This window comes from Podarcis muralis, chromosome 14 (genome assembly GCF_964188315.1).
Source record: "Podarcis muralis chromosome 14, rPodMur119.hap1.1, whole genome shotgun sequence".
Lineage (NCBI taxonomy): Eukaryota > Metazoa > Chordata > Lepidosauria > Squamata > Lacertidae > Podarcis > Podarcis muralis.
The window spans coordinates 10217750-10243836 of NC_135668.1; the positions used below are offsets into that span (position 1 = coordinate 10217750).

Consider the following 26087-nt stretch of genomic DNA (forward strand, 5'->3'; position numbering starts at 1 on the left):
TTCCAGTATGAAATTAGAGGGGGGAGATTAAAAATAATAATATAAGAATTCAGATATTACTAATTTTAAACTTTCATTCTTTGGTAGAAAGGCAGCACATACATTTTTATTCTAATAACTTAAATTGCACTCATAAGTACATCTGCCCAAAATAAAATCAGTGCTTAAAACAGTAGGCTGTGGGAGAATCATTTAATCTGAGTCTACAGTTCTATGTAATTCACCCTTCAGTTCAATATTGCATAGGAATAAAATTACTGCTACCCACAGAGTTTTATCCTTTTGTCAGTTATTTATTGAAATTTAAAGAGTAAAATATTCACTTTTCCAGAATTCAGTATTTTGCCTTACTAGCATGCTTACTGGTTGTCCATAAAGATTCCAGTACGCATCTGGTTTTGAATTGTACAGGGTGAAACACAGTGCAAAGAGGATTTTACTCTTATAGCAAGCTAATGAACAACTGGTTTTTAAGTTTGTTAAATCCATGTCTGCAAATTGACAAGGTTTGTGACTGGATTTACATACCAGACTAAAACATTGGTTGTAGATTATTTGAAGTTCATTTATTTAATAATATCTTTAAACAGCTTACATTAAATGAACTCAAACTAGTAAAGGTAAAATAAATACCAAAACAATCTAAAACAGAAACCAACATCATAGATAACACAGCAGAAAGGTACAGTACAGGGAAAGCCTAGATGAAAAACAAGGGAAGCACTCAACAGTCAGCAGCTCTCAGATAATTGGGGTGGGGGGGGGCATTCCGGAAGGCAGTCATCACCACTGTTTGAGTCTGTTTTCTCGTATATAAGCCATAAGTCAAAATTCATCCACATAAACTACTGAATGTTAGGAACAATACTCAGTCATGTATCTTCAAATATCCTAGTGACTATTCCTAATGAAACTGGAAATCAAATACTACCTATGCAACAAATTAGTTTAAAACTTTTGTTTCCATGACTTCCCTTTAGCAAGATGCCCTGTTATTTGATCAGGATGCTTCCATTGCCAGTTGGCATCCCAGCAGACCAGGGGCTACAATACTACAATAGATTTATAATTGTCTGAATTTTTCAAAAAGCATGCCTTGCGTCACTCAGTGCCTAACAATGCCAGCTCCTCAGATTGAGGTACCAAGGACAGCAGCTGTAAAAATGCTAACTGTAATAACTCTAACTCTATATTGTACAGTATGCGGGCAAGAATCAGAAAGCATGCCAACCCAAATTTTACTAAGGCTACTCTTACAGCATTAGCAACTGATCTCACACCAACGGATTCTATCACAATTATGTGCCATATGAATAGAAGACTGTGTAGTTCTATATGGGTGCATGTATTTGGCAGTGAATGGAAACCCAAGCAATATTTTAAAAGCATCAAAATGAGATTATAATATAAAAATCTTGTAGATGGCAGCACATCTGATAACCTAGAGATTTGTGTACTGTACTTAACTGCAGTAGGAAAATGGTGATTTCTTGTTATGAACTTTCCACTCAAAAGATGCTACATTATTATAGGGTGCAACACGAGGGCATCCCATGGGTTGAGAAAATAGATCAGTCCTCAAACATTTAGGTTTGATACCATTATTATTTTGTGGTATGGTTCTTTATTACTTTAGTATTATTAAATGTTATTAAATGATTAAAAACCACCCTAAGCAGCATGATTACAGTTGGATAGGATATAAAAAGTTCTTCTTAACTTCTATTTGTTGAATGTGGTAGATGTAAGCTAAAATCCAACCCAGCATATCTAAAACCAAAATACCAAGACAGAGTTTAATTTGGCAACAGTAACATGCTCATTAAATGGATGTTTACTAAGCACCTCTTCTCTCCACCCCTAGAAATCTATATAGAAATGCAACTCCGCTGTAAAAAGATGACAAGTGACAACATGCCTGACATAAAAGATATATCCTCTTAAAGATTTGGAATGATAACATAAAAGAAACCCCAGAACACAAATACAGCTGTAGTCAACAGACCCAGCTTTAATCCATTTGTTGTTATCACTTTTGATAGGCACACTGGCTAGAACTTCAAATATAATGGAATCAACAACACAAGCATATTATCCAAAAGAATATTTAGAATGAGGATAATTTTTTAAAAATATAATGTACAGTTCAAAGCTTTTAAAACAAGTTTCAAATCTTATGGAAAGTCAGAGAATATCTTACTCACGATACAATAGCACTAAAGCACATCGGTTATTCTTTTTCCACGTTTTCTCTTATCTACACATGTATACAGTGGTACCTCAGGTTAAGTACTTAATTCGTTCCGGAGGTCCGTTCTTAACCTGAAACTGTTCTTAATTTGAAGCACCACTTTAGCTAATGGGGCCTCCTGCTGCCGCCGCGTTGCCAGAGCACGATTTCTGTTCTCATCCTGAAGCAAAGTTCTTAACCCAAGGTACTATTTCTGGGTTAGCGGAGTCGGTAACTTGAAGCATATGTAACCCGAGGTACCACTGTATATTATGCCTTGTACTTGCAAGGCTGGCTCATAATAATATTCTTAGTTGTTAATTAGAGCTGAGAGAAGATGGACTGAACATCAAAGAAACTTGATTAAAGGAATAGGGAGGAATTAAGGAGTGAGAGAAGAGAGTTAGACACATCTAAGCACCTTTATGCTCAACTGGTCTGAGCAATAGAAAATCCTAGTGGGAATACCAAGAAATGGCATGGAGGAGGCACATGATCCCTCTCCACCGCTACTTGCCTTATACCAAGGAACAAACACTTGGGACACTATTTGAATTATAGTTCCTCAAGCTGTATCATTCTGTACTGGAGTCAGATCAACTCTGTCACACGAAGCCACATAAAACTGAGTGGCCACTTGGTGCTCCTGAGCATGGGTTGCTGTCACTACAATTGTGGGAAACAATCCAGCTAGAGTTCTTGGACTGCTTAAGCAGAAGTTGTTCTATTCTCTGTCTAAAATGGCATATTTGATGTGCTATTAAGTGTTGATTTCAAAATTGTATCCATTGCTTGGCATAGCCTGCCCCGTGACCTTATAGGGAAGGGTAGAAAAGAAATCCTACAAACAAAAATATATGCTGTATTGTAGCAGCAATATCTGCACGTCTCCAAGTAAAGAGCATGATTAATCTGATATTGCATTTTATTATTCCAATAAATTTTATTTTTAATTTTTCTTTGTTTGCCTTCTCTATTTTTAACAAAGTTAGTTTCACCATATGCCACTTCCCAGCCTTTAACCAGCAACCAATAGACAGTGGCATGAAATATTCCCATTTTGGGCAAATAACCATTTTGGTCACTGTAAATGTATGAATTGTCATTTTTAAATTTTCAAAGGAAACCTATCTGGCCTCTTCTCTGACAGCATTCTGTCCACATGCCAATACAATAAATTCTTATAGTAAAGGGCTTTGACTGACTGTTGGAGATACTACATTGCAGACAGTATCATACTTGTAGTTAGAATGGCTCCTTTGCTGCTCTTAGTGCTTATGGCTGCATAAATTGCTGCTGAATTCACTCTATGTTTAGCTCACTGCTAAAGTTATTATTGTTGTATAATAATCATTCCCCATCCCACATGCATTAGTATGACCGCTGTTGTCATTTAGTTGTCATTTTTAATAGTATATGTTGTCTCGGGTGCTGTTGAGCAGAAAAGAAATGTATGCACATAAAACATGGACAGGAAGAAATGGCATATGAAATCGCCCTCAAAATATCAGACACCGCAAATCACAGTTGATCACCACTGGCTCTTGAGTAGTTAATAGGTTTCTGAGAAATTCTGAGTATCTTTAATTAGTGGAATGAATATTAGCTTTGTCACTATACGTATACAGCTCAGGGAATTTCATATGTTAATCCAGTTGATTCATGTAGAGAAAGAATGAGTCTTCTCAGAGAAGAGTTTATTGTCTTTGGCAGATTTCAAATGCCAGTTGTCACAATGATTGCTTATTGAATGCTTATTGTTTTACCAAAGAATAAATGAGTGTTTTCTTCTTTTAGACACTTGGCTAAATCAATCTAAATATAAAAGAGCATTGAAGAAAGTCCATTGCTTCTCCATAAATAGCTGGAACTGACTGAAACAGATGCTACCTACCAGACACTGCATTTTCATATTATTTTGATAGCACAAAGAATTCCCTAAATCCCTAGACAAATGGGAAAGCATGAGATGCTGAATCAGAGCACTGTCAAGCAAACTGGCTAGGAAGCAGCACAGCTGGAGCTTGGATGACAGAAAGGGAAAGTCCCACCAAAAGTAATTTCATTCTAAAATGTGAGGAAGAGGGCTGTGAAACAGGACTGCATAAAGAAAATTAGTAGCCGAGACCCAGATTAAGGGAGGATCACAACGGGGGGCGGGGGGGGGGCGGGATGGGCATGGGGCAAAACAGCAGGCTAGAAACAGAGGAGGGTAAGAGCAACAAAATACTTGGCAAGTATGACTGGGTAGGAAAATTGCTGACATGAATGGGGGAAGGGGAGAGTGGAAGTGAAGAAAGGAGAGGTTCACTCTCAGTTATGATTGAGTATAAGGGAGGGAAATAACGAAGAGCAGATGTCAGAGGAATTTTGCTTAAAAATACATTTTTAGAGCTATCACACCTTCAGACTTCCAAACATTTCCAAGATCCAAAGCAGCTCTTGGCAATTTCCTGGTGAATATCACTGTTGCAGTGTAATGCACCTTAACTGACTTCCAGTAGTAATAAACTAAAATATATTCCCGATGTAGGGAAAGGTCAGAGCGTGTTTTACGTTCTATATGCCATCGTGTGCAACATCAACATTTGCCACTGTTAGAAAATGCTATATAAAAGCTAGGAGCCAAATGGATCCTTAAGCCAAAGTTACAGTGGCCAAAACAGAATGCCTAGTTGGGCAAGACGGCTCCAAAATCTTATTTTTCAAATTATGGACTGACTGTAATCAGTGTTAGGAACTGAGACATGAAAGCTAGGAGCTGAATGGCGCCTTAAACCTAGGTTATGCGAACAACAATGGAATGTCTAAGCACACTTTTTAATAACAAGAATACAAAGCTGAAAATGAATGAACTGCAGCTAAAATACTAGGTTCATTTTTCACATGGTCTAGTCCTTCCCCTGCCCATCCTCCTAATATTCTTAAAAGGGTCTCTTCCCCAGTTTTCAGAGGGTAGCCAGAAGTGGGGAGGCATAAAAAGGTCCTCCTTTCCTTCCACTCTGCAGTTTAAATCTGAAATACTGCACCCAGATTTCAGAAACTGCTCGCCCTAATGAAATTCTCGGTTGCAAAATGTGCCTAGAACAATGGCAGTTTTGAACACTGATTGTGATTATCAGTTAAACATCTGGCTAGTTCAGATGATAACCTTGAGTTAGGTTAAGAACTTTGAGAACTTAAAGAAGAAAAATCACTTTATCCAAGGACAGTCCACATATATATTGGCCTATTCCTACCTCTTTTTCTTAATGGTGACATGGACCATTCATAACGTAGGAATATTCTTCACAAATGTGAGCAAGGCAGTGGGGTGGGGAAGTGAAGACAAGCTACAACAATTAACTATAACGTTGTTCACTGCTTCTGCTCAGGCTGCACAGAAAGCACATTTTGATTCCTGAAATTCATTCTGATTGTGCAGATAAAATATAACTGCTAGAATTCTACAGGATCTGGTATTAGTGTGTTAAAACAGTCAATGCACCACCAGATGGAGATGCCAGGTGCCATCATGGCACCCAAGCATCTTCCCTTGGTTGCAAGTGGCTGATAGTCAGATGCAAAATGTGCCTGTCTAATTTCGAACACTGCTGATGTCCTCCCCCAGCCCTTGTGGTGCCGGTTTAAGCCAGGTAAACAAGGAGCCGGGCTTTGGGAATGAGGCATGAAGCTCTGGCAAGGTCCTAGACCTAGAACCACCACCACCCCATCTCCTTCCCAAAATCTGGAAGCAGAGCAAGCAAGATTTGCTACTTACTAGATTTGTGTCCTGGTTTGTTTTTTACTAGAGTTCCCAAATCAGATTGCAGCATTCATAACATGCAATATATTCATTTAAAACATTTATACAGTACTTTAAAAACTCTCTGTGGCAGCTCTCAAAAATGTGGAACTCCCTCCCCATTTAGGTGTGTTAAATATCTTTATTATATGGTTTTCAAATGCACCTCTGTACCTGGGCCTTTGACAAGACTTGTGTGATTGTTATGAGGCCACCTCTGTTGTCTGATGCAAATTCTTTGGTTTGTTTTATTGACTTTTAATACTGTATGGTTATATTATTGTAAGCTGCCTGATGGTGAAGGGTGGGTAAGCAATCTCTTAAACAAACAAAACCTTTCATTCCTCTTTACAAAGAGGAAGGAAGCAGTAGAAGGAGCAACTCTGAACTGATCCAGGAATAAGCGTGTGGTGGCATTATTACCCACTTCTCGCACTCTCCTCTTAATATTAAGTTTTCCCTTTGTTGAAACACTAACAATGGGGACTGCAAACCCATTTGCAGTAATATCAGTGCTTCACTTCTGACCTTTTAGAATTATGTTTATTTAATTACCTGAGGTATTAGGAGAGAAAAAACCAGAAGTTATTTCTAACAAATTTAAGTTCAGAAGTCTCATTTTTCAAGACACGTACCACAAACTCAGTCAATTCCAACACTATGTTTTGGAATGCCATGATTCTCAGTGACAAATACACATGATGAATACATATGACGAATATACATGGAAGACATTATAATACAACATAGTCCATAAGGGTTTTCCAGAAAAGATTTGTGAGTAGGATAAAGCATGACTGCCAGATCCTGTTCATAGTTCTTTGGTGTAAAAAATCCATATGGATTTAAAATTCCAAGGTAATGTTTTCCACATGTCTTCACAGAAAAGTTACAAAAGCAGAAGAGCCTTGCATATCGCTATCAGTTGGGGGTGAATGGCTCCAGGCTCCAGGACAGAATGGTAATCATAAGACATAAATACTTTATAACACACTATGAATGATGGGGTGGGAAGCTGTATTATAAGCTGCAGCAAGACTTTCATCTTACCTCAAGTACTGGTCCAGCTCCAAGAATTATTTGTTCTACTCCACTAGCAAATCCTTTTTGGCTAAGAGCAGTGAGGTGATGAATCAAGAAATTTGTGCTCTGTGTTTTCCCAGACCCACTTTCTCCAGAAATGACTATACACTGGTTCTTCCGACGCTGAAGCATAGCATGGTATGCTACATCAGCTACTGCATAAATGTGGGGCTCCAGCTTTCCAAGCTGATGGTTATCATACATTTTGACATACTTAGGGTTGTAAATAGGGAGAAATTTGAATGGATTTATTACTATTAGTATGCTCCCAACGTATGTGTAAATTTTCTCCTGTTTAAAACGATTTCTAAGGTTTTCTAGGAGAGTTCTCTCATTCAAGTCTGGCAAAGCACATAAATCATCGTAGTCTTTGTACTGCGGTTGAGGAAGGAAGCCACGTTCCATCATCCTGCGCCGCTCTTCTGTCACCTGTAACCAGGACTGGAGACTGGCATAATGTATTGACCCATCTAGGTTCTTTTCCCTTAGAAGAAAGCGATAGTCCTCTCCACTCAAACGGTTCTCTAGGGCCATTCGGGGCCACAACATCATGCGCTGGACAGGGCAGTCTGTGGGGTTGAGGATCCATTCTTCCCCACCAAACTCCTTCACCTCTGCCAAAACGTAGCATTTTGTTTTGTCCAGATGAAGTTTGTTAATGAGAGAGTCTATCACCTCAGCAGCTGTGGAAGTTTTTCGTGCAATAACAGGACAATAGATGGTCCCTTCAGCAATGTTCCCAGGGTATATGTGTAGTGTGTGTTCGCTGTCCTCAAAGCGTCTTCTTCCTCCAACATCATTTCCACTCATATTGGACTTCTTCCCATCAGTAACAGTAATCCATCTTCAGAATGGTTGAATAATGGTCATGGCATCAGCACTACAAAATGAAAGCAAAAAATAGTTTATTGATAGGATATTTTCAATCAGCAAGTTTGTTTGTTTGTTTGTTTGTTTGTTTGTTTTTGAAAACTTGAGGTCACTTGGGCTTCTAGTAACAAAGATGAATCTAGGTACACTCCCAGACCATGTACCTGCTTCTTCATGGGGAGCATGACCCCATCCAAAGTCCAATTATCAGAACTTGGGAACCACCCACCATGTCTCCATCTTGCCAGGATTCAGAGTAAACTGGCCCTCATTCAGCCCACCACCAAGTCCAAGAACAAGTCCAGGGTTTGCACAGCTTTTCCTGATTTAGGTGTTACAGAGAAGCAGAGCTGGGCATCATCAGCATACTGATGACACCTCACCCCAAATCTCCAAATGACCCCTCCCAATGTCTTCAGATAAATTTTAAACAAACTGGGACCAAGGTGGTAATCTGCTTCATCCAAGAGTACTTGTTTGTTGTCAATCAACGTTCTGCACTGTGCAAAATCTAAGATTTCAGGCAAATGCCCAGTTCAGTTTTAAATGGGCCAAACCATTTTTAAAGAACATCACACAAATACAGAATATTCAAATGCTGTACTGGTGACAAAAGTAAGCCAGCTGTATTCTGATTATTTATGCATCCATTCCCTTAAAGAAGTTTTATTTCCTTACATCTCACTGTAGACTACTTATTTATGTTTATGTGATTCATCCTCATGCACATAGCTGAAGTTTCAGAAACAAATTACTGTCTTGTTTGCTAAATATACACATCTCCACAAAAACAGCACGCCAAAGAATAAACTTAGCAAGAAGGTCTTACCCTCTGCAGGTATTCAGGATACATGCAGGAGATCGGGAACACTGCTATTATACTTCACATGTAATAACAAATGGAAACATTTCCTGAAAGCCAATTCCCATGAAGCTATTATATAGATACCCACGCTTGCCAGCTGACTGCCAGGAAGCTTTACATTTAACCTTCACAATGCATCTGAGGGGAAAGACTGCATAAATTATAATGGCACTCTCTAATGTCCCCAATATGAAATGATTAAGATGTAAATGAACATTTTTAAAAAGAACATTTGAGCTGTCACAAGCTAAAGAAATTATCTCCTGCAGATTTCCCTTTATGAAGCAGGCCAGTCACTAGCTCTTAGCACATAATGGGAGGCAAACATTTTCAGAGTATGGTAGTAGTCCAATAGAAGGGGGTTGCAGTTTATTCATTATTTCCATTCACAGGACAACAAGTGCTTGAGAATGCTACAGGAAATCCTGCTGGGCAAATTATAACAAGGTGCAATAAAAAGTATACTTTTAGTATACCTGTTCTGGAATGTCTTTTACAAATAGTAGCAGGATTAGCTTTGTGATACATTGCAGAGATTCAGTACAGATATGATCAGAAATAGTCTTTTGCTTTGCCACTTTTTCAAGCTGGTACATCACATTTGAAGAACTACTGTACTGGTGTTGTCTGTGATCTTTGATCATAGCTCCTGAAGAAGGAGCATTCCACACCAAAACATGTAGAGCTACAATAAAAAAAATTGTACCTGTGAGCACTGGAGTTTGTACTGTTCCTTCTATTACATAAAATAGTACAAGACCTCTCTTTCAAGGCAGTTTGTATAGCATCAGAAGAGTTTGGATTCTTGATTTTCACTGATGCAATAAACAGTTATATATGTGGATTGATTGCCAGCTACACAAAGGCTTCCGTTGGTGGGTTCCACTACTATGCTCTGATGGCAGCCTAAATATAGCAAGGGATTGCTGCTTTGTGTGGCTATGCCTCCAAAGCAACTTATTGACCCTTGCTGACCTCCAGGACAGCCTATAATACCCTTCCTGAGCAAAAGGTTACTTGGTTCACTTACGCTGCTTCCTCTTGGCCTAAGCCATGTTCCTATTTTTCATCTTTGCTGTTACTTGCCTCCCTGCACATTGCCCAATTCATCCTCTTTGTCAGCATCCTTATCTTTGTTTCTCCTACATTCACCTGAAGATTGATTATCTGATTATTTCTTCTAGTTCTATTCAGATAGTGCTTACCGCCATACTCCAAAAGAACCTCAGCTATTAGCTATACCTTCCTTAAGCAGCTTCTCAACTGACTGTCCCCATCCCCTTCCTCCAGAATTCAGAAGCAATAGGCAAATAATACCTAAAACTTAGGTCAACACATTCTCTATTTGTTGCAAGGGCAACCAACACATGTGTTCCAGATACTGCTCTCCATATGCTGTGAACCACTTCCCTTATTTCTGACAACTGGCTACCCTGGCTGGGAACAACAGAAAATGCAATCCACAACATTTGAAGGGCACTGCAATGGCTGCCCTGTATCAGCCACTGGAAGCACCAAAGCTAATCTGCTTCTCTCCCCTCCCCCCCTCCCCCAATTTGGCAACCAGAACAGGGATGAAGGCAGAGTCATGGCTATGGAAACAAAATTTAACCAGCAGCCCAGCTGAGGAAGTAGGAACTTTGGTCATTCAAACTTAAATCCCTTCTCAGTGTGGTCCTTCAGCAAAACAAGACACTAATGAGGGCATACTAACAACTACATGCAGTGCCTTTAGAGCATTAAAAAATGGGGATTATTTCAATCCAGGTGGTTTTGATGCAGTGGTATGGAAAATATTACACAGGTAAAGAATGAGCAGCAATGACATGGCATATTTTAATCAATCCTTTAAAACGAAAAAAGTTTGACCCCTCTCACTTGTTAACACATCACAAACTCCTGAGGACAGGAAGCTATAGCAAGGCCGTTATGGTGCCAGCCTGTCTGCAATACTTCCCATATCACCACATGATGTTATTACACTGGCAAAACTTAGTCATCAAGTGGACATAAAAGCTATATGCAGATCTGCTATCTAAGTAAGGTAAAAGTAAGGACCCCTGGAAGGTTAAGTCCAGTCACAGGTGACTATGGGGTGCAGCGCTCATCTCACTTTTTAGGCCAAGGAACCCAGCATTTGTCCACAGACAGCTTTCCGGGTCATGTGGCCAGCATGACTAAATCGCTACTGGCGCACAGAGGAATGTGAGGAGTGCCAGAGCACATGGAAACACCATTTACCTTCCCAAGTATTTATCTACTTACACTGGTATACTTTCGAACTGCTACATTGGCAGAAGCTGGGACACAGCAACGGGAGCTCACTCCATCATGCAGATTCAAACTGCTGACCTTCTGATCGGCAAGCTCAAGAGGCTCAGTGGTTTAAACTACAGTGCCACCTGCAGATCTGCTGCCTACTGGTTCCAAGCCCCAATCATGATAATGATAACGATAACGATAATTATAATAATATTTTTTTTATTTATACCCCGCCCTTCCCAGCCAAGGCTGGGCTCAGGGCAGCTAATGTAGGAACATGATGTAGGAACACATAAAGCAGGATCTCAACTAAACCACTGATGGGATCATGGTTTCTCACAACAGTCTAGGCAGGAACCATAGTTAGGCTAGAGGGGACAGTTTGCTTTCAGCATAAACACCTTGTCCATTTCTTAAAAGGTCTTCCTCTAAGGGTAGCCTTGCTCATCTCTGACCTCATACCCTATTATATCCCTGCTGTGACTTTCAATTCTATAAATTTCCCACTATCAGACAACTGAAGATAGATTTGCTCCCTATGTTCTCTCTTGCTGCACTCTCCACCTGGAACTCCTCCCAGAAACCCTTCAAGATTCCACATATCACCCCCCTCAAAATCCACCTCTGTCATGAAAATAAAATAAAAACCTAAATTTGCTTTGTTGTAGTCCCCAATATTTAACAGTATAATCTGCTTGGGCAGAATCCTGCTTGTGTTATCATACCTTCTTACTATAATATTAGCTGAGAAGTCACTCTTAAGAAAAAGTGTCACGATACACACTTTCTCCAAACTAATAGGAGTAGTAGTACCCAGTCAGCCATTCAGCCCAACAGAAGTATCCCTTCAAGGATATAGGTACTTGTAATGGCACACATCTGTGTACAGTATATGCATGGTGTTGTACTTAATAGAGCATGGCTCAAATTTGAGGATGAGGCTAAAATACCTCACTTTTAATAGAATCAATAAACTCTTTAATGCAATGGACCATAGCAAGCTTCTGAACTGGACCAAACATCTCAGTAGCACTTTGGGGGAAGCGACGCGGGGGGAAATTTAGGACACTGTTCACTGTTCCCACTGTCTCTGCATCTTCCTTTCTTGCTGAATATTACTGCTGCTCCTTTAAGTTAATATTAGCTATAGTTTGTCCAGATTCAGGGGTGTGGGTGCTTAATCTAAGATGGTACACAAGCCTGAAGTTCATTCTCTTAATGCCAAACAAGACCAATCTTTGTTGCATCTGTTTCCCAAATATCAAATGACAACCCTATAAATCAGTGATGGCCAAACTTGGCCCTCCAGCTGTTTTGGGACTACAACTCCCATCATCCCTGGCTAACAGGACCAGTGGTCAGGGATGGTGGGAATTGTAGTCCCAAAACAGCTGGAAGGACAAGTTTGGCCATCACTGCTATAAATGAAGCTGCTGATAGTTTATTTTATATATTCCCATATATGAATAACTTTTATCAGTAAATCTAAACAAAAACAAAAGGTTTCCAGCTACAGTTTCCCTGAAAACACTTTGTAGCTTTCATTAGCAATATCAGGTCCAAATAATGATTGAGCCACAGTGACCCATCTTGCCACAAAATGTGTAAAGTCAGTTATAGAATAATCCAGGAACACCAGCTTTAAAATTCACACAGATCTCAATATCTGCATTTTAGCAAAGGAATGAAGCTAGCTACAAGAAATGCATGCATTTTTGTCCAACTCCTGTGCTTTCAATGCAAACTGGAAAATGTAGATGAGCCAATTGCTTCAAGACATCTTATTAGGCCAGTAAATGCTACCTAATGCATTATACTCCATTTAAGAACAATAATCCTGCCAAGTATGCACAGTAGCTCAAACATAAAGATGACAATGCAGTGCCTTCCTCTCCAAAGCTATTTGGTATGTTTTTAAAAACCACCAAAACCTTAAAATTAAGCAAGGGCAAAAATGGAAAGCAACAATACAGAGAGGACATTGTTCACTGATAAACCATAAGGTCCTAATTTCAATTCCTGGCATCTCCAGTTAAAGAAGGGATGGTCAAGACTTTCAGGATGCTTCTCTACATCTGTACTACATATGGATCCTTGATATTTTTTTGGTTTACAGTATAAAAAGCAAAACAAAAAAACTCACTACCCCCCTTTTTGGAAAAGGGAAGGCTTCAAAAGATCTGAGGGAGCTCCACTGTAAAAGGCTTGTATATCACACATACCAAAAACACATTTTGTCAAAGCAGAACAAAATGAAGTATCAAAATAGTTATAAACGGTACTGTGCAAAAGTTCCAAACAGAAGTGCTTTTAAGCCCCAACCTTGGGACCACAGTCAACTAACCCGAAAGCTAACATCTAGAGCAGTGTTTCCCAACCTTGGGCCTCCAGCTGTTTTTGAACTACAATTCCCATCATCCCTGACCACTGGTCTTGCTAGCTAGGGATGATGGGAGTTGTAGTCCAAAAACAGCTGGAGGCCCAAGGTTGGGAAACACTGATCTAGAGGGAACCATAATACAGTGGTACCTCAGTTTACGAACTTAATCTGTTCTGGAAGTCTGTTCTTAAACCAAAAGCGTTCTTAAACCGAGGCGTGCTTTCGCTAATGAGGTCTCCCGCCACCAGTGCCCTTCCACCATTTGGATTCCGTTTTTAGACCAAGGTAAAGTTCTCAAACCGGGACACTATTTCTGGTTTTGCGGGGTTTGTAAACCAAATTGTTCTTAAACCGGACTGTTCTTAAACCGAGGTACCACTGTACCTCTAAACCAAGAAATATATGTTCCCCACCCTTCATTTACCTCAGTTTTAAAGAGCTGTTGCCTTCATTTCTTCCACTCCAAAATGGAAGAGGACAGCAGTGCTAAACATTACACAGATATCAACTGAAACTAAGCCACATGATCTACATAGTGAGAAGTCTGCATTTATTACACTTCCTGAAAATCTTCAAGTTGTACATTAAAAGTGAAAGTACTTCCCAAAATAATCTGTTAGGCTCCAGTTCATTCAGGGCAGCACACACATAACAAAAAGAAAATGAAACAGAAGCTAACAAGGTTCGATTTCATGGCTTCCTGGTACTGTCCTATCAAAGAATTACAAAAGTTTTTAACATTCTGGAAAACAAAATGAATGTTTGGAAATAAATTAAAATAATTGTTTCAAAAGATGGTCTTTTTTCTATTCTCGCTCAGCAAGTCTTTGAAAACAGTTGTAGGTAGCCAGGGAACACATTATAATTTCAGAATCAAGATTTTCATGGTTATAGAAGGTAAAGGCAAAGGGACCCCTGATCATTAGGTCCAGTCACAGATGACTCTGGAGTTGCAGAGCTCATCTCGCTTTATTGGCCAAGGGAGCCGCCGTACAGCTTCTGGGTCATGTGGCCAGCATGACTAAGCCGCTTCTGGCAAACCAGAGCAGCGCACGGAAATGCCGTTTACCTTACCACCAGAGCGGCACCTATTTATCTACTTGCACTTTGACGTGCTTTCAAACTGCTAGGTGGGTAGGAGCTGGGACCGAGCAACGGGAGCTCACCCCACTGTGGGAATTTGAACCGCCGACCTTCTGATCGGCAAGCCCTAGGCTCTGTGGTTTAACCCACAGCGCCACCCGCATCCCAGTGCCCACTGGCGTCTCAATAGAAGGTAGCTCGCCCTTAAACTACAGCTTAGGGCTGCTTTACTTAAGAAGCTCCTTCTTAAGTAAGTAACCAAACTGACATATTGAGAACATGGACTGTGCACATCCTGGCTAAACAGCATTTCCTTTAGTGCTTTTCCACTCATAATTTGCCTTCAACTGTCTCTGCTTCAATTTCAAAAGATGTCACTGTGAACAGAAAGCTGTGTTTTTGGCAAAGCAACAATGCATGAGGCATATATACAGTGCACTTACATTTGTAAATTACTTCTCATATATTTGAGCATATCATGAAACAGTCCTGTTAATTTGGCCAGTGATTATTCCTATTTATTGATGGCAAGCTGTAGGAATAGTGACTTAAGGCCATACTGGTGAGTTTAAGCATGGAGTTCTGCAGCTAAACCAGAGATTGGCAAGCTCCAATTCTGAGCCAGTATAGTACCTCAAATCACTTCATCACGAGCACAACTCAAGCCAGACATGAATATATGTTACCGAGTCAGACCATCAGTCCACCTCACAAAAAGGATATACTTATTGTTCACAAGAGAAAATGCTTCCATTGTCAAAGGACTTCTGCCTCACAGGACACTCAGCACATGACTTCCAAGAACAGATGCATAGTATCATATGGTTTTGCTTGCTTTTTAAAAACTGAGTGGTTAGGATTTTTCTATGGCACATTTATTCAAACCATTAATGATTGATTATGCTGCTGGGCACATTATTATGCATTTGGACCTTAAAACGGATCATTTCATACTAAAGTACAGTACTAGGATTAACAAAACAATTTGGCTGGTATCATTGCTTCCTAAAGCTTTTTTTCTATTTGTTGCTTTGCTACATCTATTCCTTAAAGTTGAGGTTGGAGACATTTCTTTTGTTGACTTTGGGTCTTAAATACTTAAACTGCAATGGGGTAATCTTTCAACGTATTCATAATATTTCTCTTACAATATCAAGACACAGAAACTCAGCTTTCCATTTCATAGGCTGAAACTACAAGTGCCGCCTTAGCAAAAACATCAAAGCTATGAAGCAAACAAAAGTTAGAATTGGAAATAATTTTTCACCATATAATCCCAACATTGTCATTTCATCGTTTTCTGTAACAATGTGGAGTTGAGTTACACCCTGCCTGCCAAGTATGTTGAGGTAACAAGACATTTGGAAACGTGATGAGATGTGACATGCCTGTAAATCAAGTTACTACTATCAGCTTGAGTTCAGTGGTTTAAGAATTTGGGAAATTTTGTCTGTTGTCTGAATAGCATTTGGGTCAAATATTTTTATGTTCTTTGGCTTCCTTCATGCTTTACTTTGTTATTCTGAGGATGATGGTGGTGACCACTATTTAGACCATTTTTCAAAGGTTTAGTGCAAGTGAAAAGCTTTCCTTTCAGGCTTTGAAACAAGTGACGGAAACTTCAGGCCCATGGGCCAGGAGTGTCCCTCCAGCCATCTCCCTAAAGCCACACCTCCTCTCCAGCCCTATGCACCCTCCTTAAGTGCTTTTGCCCACCTGGAATTTGTCTTTGAACCATGTTTACCTGAAAGGAAGATGGAGAAAAGGAGGGAGGTACGTGCAAATTATTAAGAGGTTTAGTTATAATCAAGTGGTATATATATTTAGTTTCATTATAATCAAGTGGTAAATATATTTCATTAAATAAATATGTATATTATACACACACAAAACCCCTGATTATTTGTGTTTGTTTGGAATGTAGCCTAGTCTACAAAAGAAAGAGTCACATCCATTGCTCCATCCACTTTTGGCCTCTGGCTCCGCCCAGAACTAAGGCTTAAAAGGGTTCCCCACCCTTGCTCTAAAGCAGAGGCAAATTTGTTTACTTTGCCCTTTTTTCCGGCTATTCTATATCTAAGGGCTGATCAATATACCCAAAATTATGATGCATTTATTTACAAGTTATAGTCTGCCTTTCAATCAAATGACTCTCAAAGCAGTTTACAAGCAGTTTTGGTTGCAATACCAAACACACACACACACACACACACACACACACACACACACACACACTCCTTGGTCCTTTTCATACACCACTTAGTATTCTGGACGGGGCCAGGCTGTTTTCCTTCAGGGGCAACTAGGAGCTTAAAGAGTCTTCCTTCTGGAAGTGAGGATGAAAACCAACTTCCTGCAGATTCTCTTTTTCTAACAGATGGGGCCAGGATGGTGTTCCTATATCATTTAAATGCATTGTGCCTATTTGCAAGCACTAGTACACTCTGAGACACTCCAGAATTTGCCCTCTAGATTACCAGAGTCAACTTTGTTCAACACTATATTTTAATGTTTCTGTAACATTTATACATATAAACCACTTAAGTGCCTATTTTAGCATTAAGTGGTATACAAATTAAACAGCAACCAGCTGAAGATATTAATTGCTCAAATGTTTGAATTGTGCTGCTTAATACTTCTGGAACCCAGGGAAAGGCAACAGTGAAGACTGACTTAATGCCAAAGGAAGTGTGCTAGTGGTGAGGGTCAAATGCTGGGAAATTTAGCCTACTGTTTTTAAAAATTATATTCACTTCATTTCACCAGCAGAATTAGGAACATTTAGCAGCACTTGACACAGCAGGCAACTGCCGGAGGAAAAAGAACAGAACAAGCGATCCATTCAGTGGGCAGCCTGTTCTGTCACAGTCCACTAGTAATGGATCAGTCATAGGGCAGATGCTACCTCTCAGCCTCAGATGCTTGGCTTCCTGGATATTTGTCAGTTTCAGAAGAGAGCCCTGAAGATTTTCTAGTAAGATGGGCATTCAGAACTACCGTGCAAATTGAAGCACCAAGGTTTTTCTTTTTCCATTTTGCAATTCTGCAAGAATGCAATGGTTCATGCTTATCATATACAAAATCCTGGTCCATCTCTCCACAGAAAGCTTGCCTAGCACCTATGCTGTTTTTTTAATTCAGTGTTAGGTGAATATTTTTATTCTCTCAGGCCTTTTAATGTTCTTAATGGTGCTATATTTTTGTTTTATGATTGAACAATCTTATAACTGCTTTTATATTTATCATTGTAAACTATGCTGGAAACGTCAACTGAATGATGGTATAAAATAAAAATAAAAAGGCACCAACAAATACATTTTTTTGTAATCAAACATATCTAAGCCAAACCTTTCTTCAAGTGAGCAACTGACTCCCAAGTTCTTTGTGCTGAAGTTTGAAGACAAGGAACAGCAGCAGAATCCTTCAGTTTCTTCCTTTATTCATAAGGTAAAGGTAAAGGTACCCCTGCCCGTACGGGCCAGTCTTGACAGACTCTAGGGTTGTGCGCCCATCTCACTCAAGAGGCCGGGGGCCAGCGCTGTCCGGAGACACTTTCGGGTCACGTGGCCAGCGTGACATCGCTGCTCTGGTGAGCCAGAGCCGCACACGGAAACGCCGTTTACCTTCCCGCCAGTAAGCGGTCCCTATTTATCTACTTGTACCCGGGGGTGCTTTCGAACTGCTAGGTTATCAGGCGCTGGGAACGAACAACGGGAGCACACCCCGCCACGGGGATTCGAACCGCCGACCTTTCAATCGGCAAGCCCTAGGCGCTGAGGCTTTTACCCACAGCGCCACCCGCATCCCAGTTTCTTTCTTCAGTTTCTTCCTTTATTCATAACCCAGCACAAATGCAACATAAAAGCCAAGGCATATTTGTGGAGTTGTGCTTCTCTCTGGAAAAAAAAGCTATGTCCCAAAGAAAGCAGGAAGTCAGAACCTGCATCCTGCAACAGTCCACCTCATAACTGTCACATACTTCCTACTCATGAGGATTCAGGGACTTGCAGATCTGTCTGTTTTCCAGTGAGGTGGCCAAACTGCAGTATCTGAAGCAGAACAAGACTACTGTAATACCAGAGAGGCAAACAGAAGTCAATTTTAGGCAGGCAATCCAGGAAGAGACAGTAAATGTGCTGGGGGAGAGACAGAAGAGAACAGACACGGGTTGCAGGAATATCAGAAACATGGGGAGGGGAAAAGGTTTGCAGGGCACAGAATCGAAGCAGGAACATACAGGAGTGAAAAGGAGAATTTATGAAATGCAGCATGCCTGTTGCTGCATAAAAGCATCTGCTAACAGGAAGGGGAAATTTATATATAGACAGGAAAGGGCAGTGACCAATCACAGTGTGAAGAGGTGTAACAAGGCAAAGAACTGGCAAAGCTACTTGGGCCCCAGGAGGCCCATGTTTTTCCACACCGATATAGTGTATGAAGGAACAAGACAACAACCTAGTGGCAGAAAGCAGTTGTTTTGAGTATGCCTATGAGCCCAACAATAGCAGGATATATTTCAAGCTACTGTATTTTCTACTTCGTCTATTTTTAAAAAATAGACCAGTAGTTTAAATTGGTATGTTATGCTAAATTAAAAAGGTCATCTTTAAAAGGCCGTTCAACAATTTTTCAATGTAATTATAGACTGAAAAACAGAATGACACCAGTATAGATTTTCAGGAGCAGTTTCCCCCCCCCCACACTTTTTTAAGAACAAGAACCAACCTTCAACCTTCAATCCCAACCTTCAACACTAGCTTGACTTTTCAAAGAAGCTTAGCCAGCATATGTCAGAGGCTACATGCATTTTTTCCTTGTAGTACAGAAGCTACTTCCCCTTATTACCGTGCTGGCACCAATCTTTATGCTGCATCAGTAATTGTATAATTGTACAGTTTGTTTCAACTGTGTTCTGTTTTAATCTTCTACGCATTGTATACTAGCAAATGAAATGGTAAAACTAACTTGACTGGATTGCAGAAGTGCTTTGGCCATTTCACTTTGAAGGAAGCCCAAGCTAACAACACACCAAGTGGACTCTACTAAAGTTCTATGTAAATCCGCTGTCCTGCTACTCACAGTAGCCAAAAAGATGCTTCCTGGAAGAGCACGTGAACGGCAAGAATACAATAGTCTTTCAGCAACTGGTACTGTTTTTAACTTCTGACTTTTATTGGTAATTTAAATTTAGTTTTTATATTTTTGTAAACTGCTTATAGGTGTTTACAATGAAGTGGTGTACAAATTTTGTCAAATAGAACAAAATATTGCCTCTAACATGGTGGTTGTATATACTTATCACAGTTAATAGCTGTTGATGGATCTGTCTTCTTCCATTAATTTGTCTATTTCCCCTTTAAAGCCTCTCAGCTGGTGGCCTTTAATGCAGAGACAGTAAATTCCAGAAATAACGCTTTGCGGTGAAGTGCTTTATCTGCCATGAAATTAGCAATCAATTTCATTGAATGACCACAGTTCTTCTGACTTTCAAGTATTATTGGGAAAATGAGAAAAAAAATCTATCCACTTTCTATAAACCATGCAATTTTTTATACCCTCTACATTTATAACACAGCACTAAGAGCAATCGTTGCTTAGTGAGAAGTTTTTCTTCCTATAGGTGACAAAAAAGGAAACCCCTGTCTCATTTCCTCGAACTAGTTTGAGAAAGTACAAGACAACCAAGTACAGAATAAAATGAAATTAAACACATAAGGCAGAATTTAATTGCAATTTCAGATTTCCCAGCTGAATTTAGATTGTATTAGTTTAAACTGGAACTTTGTGTGCCTTCCTTTTTTTCATTCACTTATCTTTTTTCATCCAACATCTGCCTGCAGTATGTTACATCCCACACATATCCCCCATATTCCTGGGGAAGGAAGCACATGTGAGGGATGTATAATATGCCTTATTACAAACAGAGCAGCTTGCACATTACATATTTTTAACACAGCATGGGCTTCAACCCCAAAGCAAAGCCTTGTATGAGCAATATGTGGTTCTGACGTCAAATAACTGAACCACATAAGAACTAAAAATACTGCTGTTGGTAACGGAATAGTTAACATGTAACATGTAACCATGGCTAAGAATGAATAAATGAGCATGTGGGTAAAAATTGCAGACACTATGCGCGCTCTCTCTCTCTCTCTCCTCCCCCCCCCACCTCCAGTCTTGCTGCTTCTCTACCTAGAGCTAAGCCATGATTTGGCTTAGTGCTACATCTGAAGCAAGACTCACAGTTTTGCTCCAGCAAAGAATAGGTTGTAGCCAAGATTTGTTTACTGCTCGTGGTTTGTCTGCAACAATATGAACCACCAGCCTTGTTTCATTCATAACGTTAAGCCAAACCATGGCTTAGCTCTAGGTAGTGCAGCAACAGCAAGACCAGCAGAGGAACGAAGCCAGGACAATTATCGCTGTGAGGTATATATATGCTCATTCACTCATACTTAGCCACGGTTTGGTTGAGTATTATGGCCCCCCGCATAAGGGGGGGGGGGATGCTTGTATACACAGCTCTGTGCCCGCTATGGTGTGTGGTACCTGCAAGACCTGCCTAGCTCAACAGTGCTAGCGTATGGTGTAGCAAAAAAAAAAGGTTGTGTTATCCTGAATTAAACTATTAGTTATCACCAATAAGCCAAAGATGTAAGTAACCAGACTAATCAGAAAATACAAGTAACTGGCTTGTGACTTTGCACATGTTCTTTTTCACACCCCCAAATTCTGCTTTCCTGGCGATATATGCCTCTGTCAAGCTCCATCAGCATCTCTAATAGCATTTTTTTACTCTACTATGTGCTCTGGATTTGCAGCTTCAAAACATGATTTTTTAAAAAAAATTTCTTTAATGTCATATTTCAGTATTTCTAGCTAGTTCTGGAATGGGTCCCTTACCTATTCATTTTGGATTGACTTGCTTGATATTCAATGCAAACGAGCACAAGGGTGATATTTCCTTTGAGGGAGATAGGTGGTGGTGGTGGTTATATACAGCAGACACATTGCTATAAAAAGGCTGGTTTTGTAATTGCTACTGAACATTCTGATACATATACAAGACACAGAGTACTGAAATACTGTCAGTTCTCCAAATACATGAACCAGAAACTAAAAAGATTAAAATAGTACTGTCAAGAGCGTTTTTTTAATGGTTTCTCGCAAGTACATTTTGGAGAGTGCAATAACTGCCTGTAATTTCAGGTGCCTGGTGTCAATGCCTGTGAGGAGAACATTCTACCTGACACCAATGCTGGAAGGGTCCATGGAGAGGGGAGTGGTGAGCACTTTGTTATTCAGCTTCTATTGCAAATCCCTTCTAAACATATTTAGGGAAGTACCAACTCAGAGAGGTGTGTGATACAGAGGATGTGTGACTAGTCAGTGGGAAATAAAAGGGGAGTCGCACTAGAGCAGTGTTCCCCAACTGGTAGGTCATGAAGCATGTGTAAGTGGGATGCAGGCTTTATAAGGAAACCCAAAATAATTATTGCTTGTAATCCTTAACTGGTATGATAAACACCTCTTACATTTTGTTTTGTTGGCATATTATAATGATGTGCTGACACTTGTAACCCAACTTCAGAAAGGCTCAAGTCTTATATTTTAACACTTGGGGACCACCTTCTGGTTCAAGAGCTAAGGTTCAAATTCTATGTAACAATAGGTTAAAAAAAGCGTAAAGGACCCCTGGACAGCTAAGTCCAGTCAAAGGCGACTATGGGGTTGCTTTCAGGCCAAGGGAGCCGGCATTTGTCCATAGATAGCTTTCCGCGTCATGTGGCCAGCATGACTAAACCACTTCTGGCGCAACAGAGCACCATGACAGAAATCAGAGCACACGGAAACACTGTTTACCTTCCCACCACAGCGATATCTATTTATCTACTTGCACTGGCGTGCTTTTGAACTGCTACGTTGGCAGGAGTTGGGACAGAGCAACGGGAGCTCAACCTGTGATGGGGATTCGAATTGCTGACCTTCCGATCGGCAAGCCCAAGAGGCTCAGTGGTTTAGACCCCAGCGCCACCCACATCCCTCATGTGACAATAAATCAATGGGTCGCTATACTAAGTAAATTTGGATTTGTGGGTTGCCATACCAAAAAGGTGGGAACTGGAGAAACCATGAAGGGTTCAAAGTCTTCACTACTGAGCAGTGAGTCACTGTTGGAAAAAAAGTTGATCCTATGAATCAACAAAAACTTATTCCACCTTACCTTGTTTTTCATTCAGGGCCCTAAAAATGTTTATAACTCTTTTCACATTCATTCCCCTGATGGCATGGCCAACTGGCATGGACACTACACATAATTGGTATGATGCATAATGTATTTGAACCTGCAACACTCATCCCACATGCTCCATTGTTGGAAATAATGGAGAAGAGGGTAACAGAAACAAAATGCTGGGTCTACCCAAATATTATTTCAGTGAATTCTTCACTTTATGCAAAACATTTTTAAGCAACTTACATACATAATTAAAAGCCATCAAGTTTAGCAATAGAACAATAAAACCTAACCAAAGAGGGAGAAAGAAACAGCAAGAAACGTGATGCTCACCATCCCTCAAAAGTCTTAACCTTGCACCAAATGGATATTAACATCTGCGTCATGCAGGCCTCACTAGGAGAGCATTCCATAGACAGGGGATCACAACCAAAAAGGCCCTGTGCTTTATTGGCACCCTCCAAACACTACTTCATATAGTTCATTTTGATAAAACAGAGGAGAGCCTCTTTCAATTATTAGAAATGGGACTTGAGATATAGCCAGTTCTTAGCCAACTATCTTCCAGTGCATCTGTAGATGATATGGCTTTCTTGTATTATCCATTCCAATGAAACACTAGCAGTCCCAGCTTATATCAGTTGTTTAAGACAACTCAGAACTATTTTCTACTTGCTCATATGATAACTACTGTAAACAAGAATGATACAATAATAAATGATTTTGCTAAAAATAAGTGTATCTGAATCTATCAAACTAACCTAAATAAAAGGCAGATTTTATGTTTGTCTGAATTAGGAGTGTTCTAGGGAAAAGTCCCAGCAAAGTAAGAGGCTCCAGATTTACCACATTTCATTATGGGATCATGTAGAAACAGGGATATTTCACATTTGAAATGGAGGAAGTACAGAGTTCCCTACAGAATGATGCAAGCATAAGAGAATCAATAACTGGTTGTGGCTGAAACACCCTGAAAGTTTCTTGTCTATGTAGAGGATTGTCATCTAGGAATAACTGAGACTATCTTTAAATCTATTATTAAATGTCCAGCAATTACAATCTAAATATAAGGGACTACAAGTTCAAGATTGTTATGTTTCACAAGTCAATTCTCTGGAGCCACGATTGCCCCAAGAGATTATTGCTGGAGTGGCAAGGCATTCACTAAACTATCACATCTACAGAATAAAAGTACTGATTGTGGAAAACCTAAAACATTGAAAAAAGAAACACAATGCACCATCCATTCTTTGTTTTCAGCGTTCAGTGAATCCTGCTTAGAATTCTTAAAATAGAATGAGGGATTGTCTGGAATTTAGAAAATTCAATACAATTTTATCGCCCACAAAAACAAATGGGAGGAGTAGAAACAGAGTAAAAAAAAAAAAGAAAGATAGAGGGGGCCAGATTTATATGAAAATCCACTATGAAAACTGCAGCAGAACTGAAGAATGATTTAGATGCTTAAAATAAGATGAACACATTATTCCAAGAGAGAGAGACTGAAAATAATTATTAACTTGTCTTCCCTTTAAAAGATGGCTGCATCTCAGTAACTGTTCCCATATGACTCTTTAGTTTCACATGTACAGTACTCATTTGTCTACTCTTGGAGAATTTACTTCCTTTTAACCCCTGCCCTTCAAAATATTAGCCTGAAAGGCGGGAGGCTTCTATCAGTAATAAACAATTACAATTAACAGTACTTGGAATGAAACTGATGCAAATATCACTCAAATATACCCATTAGGCTATACAGTATATGACTTCTCTGGCCATGGAAAGAAAGGCTGGTTTGCAAGCAACTCTTTAGTTATGGGCCACAATAAGAGATTATAAATTAGCAACATTTTTAAGATAATGCAGCTTGTTGTTTGAAAATACTTTCAGAAGGAAAACAATTTGTCTGGAACTAGCATAAAGAAGCTACCAGGGCAGGCTGAAAAAGTACAACTACTATATGCACTTTGGTTTCTCTCTCTTTCCCTTTGAAGACATAAAGGATTACTAAATTAAAAGAACACTTGCAAATAAGAACAAATTCAGGGAAAGTGTTCTAATACTATATTTACTTGAATCTAATGCTCACCTTTTTTGGCCAAATTACATTGCAAAAATTAAGGTACACATTATATTCAATGGCACATTTACATTCGCCAGCAAATACTTTTTTGGGTTTCAAGGTTCTGAAAACTGAGGTGTGCATTAAATTCAATGGCGCATTGGACTTGAGTAAATACAGTATGTAGCAATTTCCAGAGGGGTAGCAGTTCTTGAACTTTTTTTGTAACACATAATAATAATAATAATAATAATAATAATAATACCTATCTGACTGAGTTGCCTCAGCCACTCTGGGCAGCTTCCAGCAGTCACTCTCAGCTTAAGGTTCCTATATATATTGTTGGACTACAACTCCCATCAGAATGGCCAGTGGTCAGGGATTAGGTAAATTGCAGTTTAATAACATTTTGGTACTCCACGATTAAGAAAGGCTGTCTTAAAGACTAAATATATAATCAGAAGTGTCAGATTCTTCATTGTTACTCCTAATATGCAGTGCCAGATGAAGCCATGCTGGTGTATCAACCCATAATTTTCTCATTAATAATGGTTTCAGCCAAATAACATTGAATTTGCATTAAGCTGCCAAGTCTATAGGTCTCTGGACCAGATGAAGGGTAGTACTCAAATTTAATAAATAAAACAAAACAAAACAAAATAAAATAAAAATTCAGTCCCTCTTCCAGCCATCTGATAACAGTAGCTTATGCATTTTTGTTAATTGATAACTATGGACAAAAAATACAATGCTGGAGATCTGCCATCCATATGCATGTTGATTTTGTGTATTATTTATGTGAAATATTTATCTAAGGGTTACCAAATACCATAGCGGTTCATAACAAAAAACACAATAAATCACAATGTTTTCCAAAATGGAATCCAGTACTGTACTGCCCATGAGTCAACTAATCCTTCTGGGAAAGCTTACAGAAATAGGAGAGTTATTAGTATCAGATGAAAGGTGTACCTGTACCATGTTGGAGTCCATCTAACTTCAATGGGCAATGTGCTCTACAAGGCAGGAGCCACTGGTGACTGTAATGCACTGTGCTAGACGCTGTAGTTTTAGAGACATGCAGCGGATCATTTGAAGGAGGTTTATGGACCACTGGTGGTCCACAGACCAAAGTTTGGGAACTCCTGACCTAGTGTCTAGGAAGATGGCCTGTAGTCCATCCAAGACACGCATGATGAAAACGAAAAAGAACATTACCGAGGGTGAGAAAA

The 26087-nt window shown here is 39.6% G+C and overlaps 1 protein-coding gene across 9 annotated transcripts in view; it reads right to left on the reverse strand.

The window, feature by feature from the left end:
• Nucleotides 1-26087, reverse strand: part of MYO9A (myosin IXA) — a 177518-nt gene that overhangs the window by 131681 nt on the left and 19750 nt on the right. For all 9 annotated transcript variants that reach the window (XM_077918918.1, XM_077918913.1, XM_077918914.1 and 6 more), the window contains one exon: nucleotides 7065-7977. In XM_077918918.1, coding sequence (XP_077775044.1) covers nucleotides 7065-7907 — 843 coding nt within the window. In that variant the 5' untranslated portion in view covers nucleotides 7908-7977. The remainder of the gene's footprint in view (nucleotides 1-7064; nucleotides 7978-26087) is intronic.